Below are 6,000 nucleotides of genomic sequence, written 5' to 3'. Positions count from 1 at the left end.
GCGGGCCGGGCCCGGAAGCGCGGCCGGCGCGGCGGGAGGCTCTGGGCGGCGAGGGCCCGAGGACGGCGGAGCGGATCGGGCGCGGCCGGGCGGCGGTCTGAGGGCGAAGGCGGAGGTTCGCCGGGGCGGCCCGCGGGCGGCCGGAACGCGGAGCGGGGACGCGCGGCCCCTCCCTTCCTGCCCCTCCCCGCGGCGGCGGCGGGCCCCGCACGGGAAGATGGCGGCGGCGGCCGGAGGCGGCGGCAGCGGCGGCAGCGGCGGCGGCGCGGGGGCGGCGGGCCGGGCCGGCCTGTGAGAGCCGCGGCGGAGCGGCACGCGGGCGGCGAGCGGCGGAGGATGAGCCTGCTGTGCGCGCAGTACCTCCGGTGAGAGCCGCAGGGCCCCGGGGCCGGGGGGAGGGGGTAACCGCAGGGAGCGGGGCCGAGCGGAGGGAGCCCGGGCTCGAGGAGAGGTCACCGTGTGTCTGCTGGGCCGCGCCCCGCTGCTGCCGCTGCGGAGCCGCGGGGCCGGGGCTGAGGGACGGAGGGCTCCGGCCCTGGGGGCGGAACGCCGGCTGTGCCCGCGGGATGAGCGGGCTGTGAGCGAGCTTCCCTTGTGGGTGCGGAACGCTGCTGGTAGTTGATCGCTCCAGGAAGAAGCGCTGTGAAGCACATGGCCTGCCGGTGTCAGTGCCGGACTAAATAACGCTGTGTCCTGTGCGGTCCTGGGCCCTCCGAACACCTCGAGGGAAAGGTGTTTCTCCACCAAAAGGACGTGCTCGGGCTTTCTGAAAAGTTATGGCTTGGGCAAGTTTTCTAGAGTGAACTGTAGGAGACTTTCACATTTCCACCGTTCTGAAACGCATGAGCTGCCTCCACTTACTGACTCTACCAACGTGCTTCTGTCCTCAACCCGTTTGGTTCGACTTCCTGGTGGTCCAGGCATGTCTCAGCCTCACCTCCCCATTCCCATCCCACCAAACGGAAGCAATTGATCTCTCTAGTAGTAAGTTCATGCACCTTCTTTTTTTAACAGGCTTCCAGCCTGTGCTTAACTTCTTCCTTCTTTCCAGTCACCTTATGAACAAAAGCTCTGAAGTGTCTATTATTAGCTCTTCTCTATCAGCTACTTACTTTTGTATATATCTTAATAATACTCTAATTTCTTGCCTCTGCCCCCGTGGCTGAGTCTCTCTCTGCCCAAGTCACCTTCCTGCACCACCTGGTATTTCTCGGTGCTCTGTGTCCTCCTCGTGGAGCTGCAGAACCTCATTGCCTGGCAGCATATAGGTAGCAGTCACCTTGTTCTGCTAACTGTTCCCCCAGCAGCATAGCTCAGCCTGGACTTTTTTTTCCTGAGTGCTCTATGTTAGCAGAGTGTTTAATGCAACGGGGCACGGATGTATTACAAGTAGTGAATCGTCTCTTTGTCACCAAAGGCCTTATCTCCTTCATTTAAAAAAAAGGGGGAGGGAGAAGGGAAGGCACCCCACAAAATTTTCCAAGTGCTTTGTAGCCAGTACTCTGCACGTTTTATCTCTGAAAAAGGTGTGTTTTAGTTCTGGGTAAGTTTGGGAGGCGGTTTCCTTCAATCTGCAAAATGTCTTTTCAATCCACAGAAGCAGTTCTGTGTGTAGATTGAATTCTGATTTGCATAGAGCAGAAATGGAGCTGTTGAGAGTTGGTTTACAGCAGCCCAGGCCATCAGGAGGATAGGGAATAGGGCCTCAGACTCTACTAGCTAGTTCTTCTAGTGCTTTGCCTTACAGAGGAGGGCATCCTCCTTCATACTCAGCATTGCAAACTTTACTTGTATGTAGTAGTGAAGGGATACAAAAAGATAGATTAACAGAACATTGTGCTGAATAAAGATGTGGGGCAATTAGTCTCTGCTGAGGGGTGGAAAAGTTTTTGGGAAGATCTTTGTATTTGAAGTTCAGGTGTGAGAGAGCTGAATTTCTAAGGTGACCACGTAATGGTTGAATAACTTGTGAAGTAATGACTCTGCAAGAATTGGGAGACACTGAAAGAATGAGCAGTGAAGAAACGGATTTTCAGCCAGACTGCCTTAACTCCTCCACCACCAGTCTCTTTGTATACTATGTGTATATATGGATGTGTGTGTGTGTGTGTGTGTGTATATGTATATATATATATATATATATATATATATATATATATATATATAAAAATCACGTTTGAAAATGCTGTCCTTAAAAGATCATGCCCTTTCAGTAGGAGTACAAGAGCTGGGAAACAGCTGAGGCTGCTACAGAAGTGTTGCAGAAAGAACAAAGCAGGTCAGACTCGATATCCCCTGTGTTTCTACAGTTGTGGGGAATCCTTTTTTAAGTCATCTTTCTATACTGTGAGATAGTATTGGAGCTTTTCCTTTCCTATTCTTCATATCCTTTTCAAGGTCACCTTTCAAGAGTACATGATTGTGTTCTCCCTCATCTCAGTTAAGTTCCCCGGGTGCTTCTCTAGGGTTCTTTGTCTGAGTCACTTCACTAAGATCTGCACTGGATCTGGTCAGAGGAGTAAAAATTTCAGGAAGTTCCATCAGGGATCTCAGAAAAGAGGCTTTGTTTGGGTTAATGTGTTCTGGGCCCGATGTGTCTGATCTGACTGAAAAACTTGATCTGCATCTTTTGTGCTACTTTGGGAATCTTTAAGTACACTCCTTAAATCCAATTGAGCTTGTAGGACAGTCTTACACCAAACAATTCATGTATCCTGCTAGGTACAAAGGCACTGGTAAGCAAACTATCACTACAGATAGAATTTCTGTTGTAATGCCACCGAAAATGAGCAATTCCTTTCTTCCTTTTCATAAGACAGAATTGAGCTGAGGATCACCAGTCCACTTGTTTACTATAAAGACATGGTCTTTGTTGCCAATTTTATAGACACTGTATGGTTTTTATGTGTTCAAAATGTAGTTAACTTGGATTCAAAATTGTGTTAGTTTGACTGAGATAAGACTGTCTCGATTGCATTTTACAAAGATATGAATTCCAGTTAATAGTTAAGGATGGCATTAACCTGGTGAATTGTGGCTTTTAGAGCAATGTAAATGTAACATAAAAAGTGCCTGAATTACAGGGCTGGAACACTGCTTAGAAATTCTGGTGCTGACAAACCAGTAGGTAGCTTCCTGATGTGTTATGATGAGGCCATAACCAACTTCATTAAAGGTTTGACTGCTTTAATAATTTAAATTGTGACTCTCTTTTCAAAGACTCATCAGTAGCTCCATTAACTTTTGCATCAGCTGTCTCTTCACGGTGGCTCCTTTGCTGTCTGTCAGTCCATGACGCACCTCTTGCAAAGTTTCTTCACTTTTAAATGAAGGAAGGCAGGAGCAGAGGTAATTTAATGCTGCAGTCTTTGCTTGTGAGCATGTTCTGGTACCTGTTTCTGATTAGGGTGATGTAGAATTGATGTTTGTCAATGCCTGACAAGCACAAACCAGTGCTACTTGAAGCTCAGAATGAACCCCAACAAAACAAGCAGAGTCAGTTAGTTAACTATCTTGAGAGCACATGGAGGAAGAAGTACATGTAATGTCAGTGTTAGCAGTCTAGTAATGTGTGACTGCAATGTTCTGCCTGGAGTGCACAGAGCTCCTGGCACTGGAGGTGACCTCAGGGTGTTCCTGTCCAGCCTCCTGCTCCAGTATCACACCAGCTTGTTCAGCACTTCAGCCAGGTCTCAGCAGCCTCTAATGTCAGAAGCAGCCTTTGCTGTTCTGCTGTTTTACCACCTTTGTGGTGGAAAAGATCTCATTGCATTCAGTTGGGACCTTGTGTATTTTAACTTGGACTGATATTCCTGCCACGTGCTGCAGAGAGGAGCCCCCAGAGCCCTGCTGCTGGATGAGCACTGTGGCCCTGACTGCCCCAGGGTCTCACAGACCTCTCTGCTGTTGGTCTGCAGTCCTCAGTGATTTGTCTTCGTGTCCAATTGGTCTTGGAAAGTTTTCCCTGTGGCTTTTTAATGTTCTGCAATGATTAATGGTACTTTCATGCATTGTTTACTTTTGGATTTTAAACAGAGGAGAAGTAGCAGAGGGGTCAGAAAACTGCATTGGCCTTTCAGAAGGCACCTTTTAGCACAGTGTTTTCTCTGGGGGAAAATAAAAGCAAAATCTCCCCCTTCTTTTTTTTCCAGCTTGTTCTCTAAGCAAGCTGCTTCTAGTATTTGTAAGTAGAATTACCACCAATGTTTGTTATGAGCAATGCTTTTTAAGGAAGAAGGCGGTGATTTAAAAAGGCAAGTAATTTTGGTGATGATTGCTGTTTGCTACAGATCTACAAACATTGTGGTGACCTATGAAGTGAAAAGTTACAGTAAAAAAGAGTGTAAAGCGATTCCCCTAGAGGGGATTTGGATTATTGAGCATCTTCCTGCCACCCAGGGGCAACTTGTGTGAAGGTCACATCATCTGATAGCTCTTCCCACTGTGTTTAGCCTCAGATCTGTATGAGTTTGTGGGAATGTCCTGCTTGTCATTTGTCACTTTTCTTTCTCAAATGGTTTTGCCAGGCTTTATCTGCAGAGGGATGGAATCCATGAGGACTTGAAGGTGCAAGCAGTTCAGGAGGTGATGGGCCCATTTCTTCTGAAGTGGCTGGCAGGAGGGTGGCTGTGTGCTGCAGGTGTGGGGAGAGGGCTGAAACATTTCAGAACTTGGCCTTTCTTCCTTCGTGCTCGGTAGAAGTCCGGCATCTGGAGAACTGCTGACAGCAGTCTCCTCTCCTCCTCTCACCCTCTCCCCTCAGTACTGGTTTGATGGTGTGTGCTCTTTGGTCTCCAGCGGGCTGCTTTTGTTATGTGTTTTTATCTCTGGGAACTATATGTGAGTAAGTTCCCCATCCTGTTGGTCATTACCACACATGCTGGCAAAAGGGGTGAGCAATGAGCAGCAATGAGGTGCTAAGAGTAAGGGCAGGGTGGTACTGCAGCTTCTAATGATGCAGTGCTCATTCTCTTTAAGCAGTCACTGACCTATAGCCCTGGTAACTAATGCCCTGGTTCCTATGAAATGTGAAGCCCACGTGCCCTGCCTGGCTGGTATCTCTGTCCAGCTTTCTGTCCAGGTTGAGCAGCCTTACTTTTTGCTGCAGAACACAGCTTATCACAGATGCTGTTACTGCACTGTGCTGGAGGTTACTTGCAAAGCAGTGTTCCAGTGACCTAGAAGTGCAAGTTAGTGTAAGTAAAGCTACAGCTGTATTTATTTATTCATTTTTGATTGTAGGGGGTGATTCTTGCAGCAGTTGGTTCTTGTTCTAACCTGCATATTCATGCACAGTTTGATCCGTATCAAAAAGGAGAGGGTTGTGTTATGGCAGTGAAGGCAGGTGATGCTTCCCTGAAGTGTCGGTGGGGCCACTTGCACTACACAAAGCACTTTCAGCAGGCTTCCCCTTTCCCTGAATACAGGCTTTCAGAAGCTTTTTGATGCTTTTCTTCATTCCAGTGCACGGGAAGAAGATGCACATGGCCACTAACTTCTGTTTGATGAATGCTTAGCTATTTTATGTGATGAAGGAGGAGGGGTTTGCTGTAGTGGAGCAGCTGGTTTTGCTGGATGAGGAGCACTGCTTTTGGGTCTTCATGGTAGCTGCAAAGATCCGTGTGTAGGAGCAGACTCAAGCATAAGGAGTGGTGGAACAGCTGAGGAATATAGCTGTAGGTAAGGAGTGTATGTGAGAGGATGTCAGGTACTGCTTTCCTTGCTTTGAACTTGAGGCTTGTCGTCATCTCACTTGAAAACCATAATGAGTCTTTCAGGCATGAGGTAAACAGAAACACGGATCTATTTCCTTAAAACCATTAGTAGAACTGCATAGTTTGGTCCTGTACTAGAGAGGTCACAGGCTTTAGCAGCACTTAGGAAAATGTGTCTGTTACTGTGTGCTGGGAGGGCTGAGGGGAATGGCAGCTGAACTGTTAGTTCATCTCACTGCAGTGAGCAGGAGTGGAGGGCTAACTGAGTGCCCGTAGGGTGCTGGGG

At 48.3% G+C, this 6,000-nt stretch overlaps 1 protein-coding gene across 3 annotated transcripts in view; it reads left to right on the top strand.

Moving 5' to 3' along the window:
- Window positions 1-6,000, top strand: part of SMG7 (SMG7 nonsense mediated mRNA decay factor) — a 46,720-nt gene continuing 40,720 nt past the window's right edge. For 2 of the 3 annotated variants that reach the window (XM_031595526.2, XM_031595524.2), the window contains exon 1: window positions 2-365. In XM_031595526.2, the coding sequence (XP_031451386.2) occupies window positions 337-365 (29 nt within the window). In that variant the 5' untranslated portion in view covers window positions 2-336. Of the gene's footprint in view, window positions 366-6,000 lie in introns of all 3 variants that reach the window. The other variant, XM_031595525.2, reaches the window with a different exon arrangement.

The sequence above is a fragment of the Phasianus colchicus genome, chromosome 9 (assembly GCF_987193195.1).
Source record: "Phasianus colchicus chromosome 9, bPhaCol1.hap1.1, whole genome shotgun sequence".
Lineage (NCBI taxonomy): Eukaryota > Metazoa > Chordata > Aves > Galliformes > Phasianidae > Phasianus > Phasianus colchicus.
The sequence above is the reverse complement of the archived record's forward strand: the minus strand, read 5'-3'. Positions and strand labels throughout refer to the sequence as shown.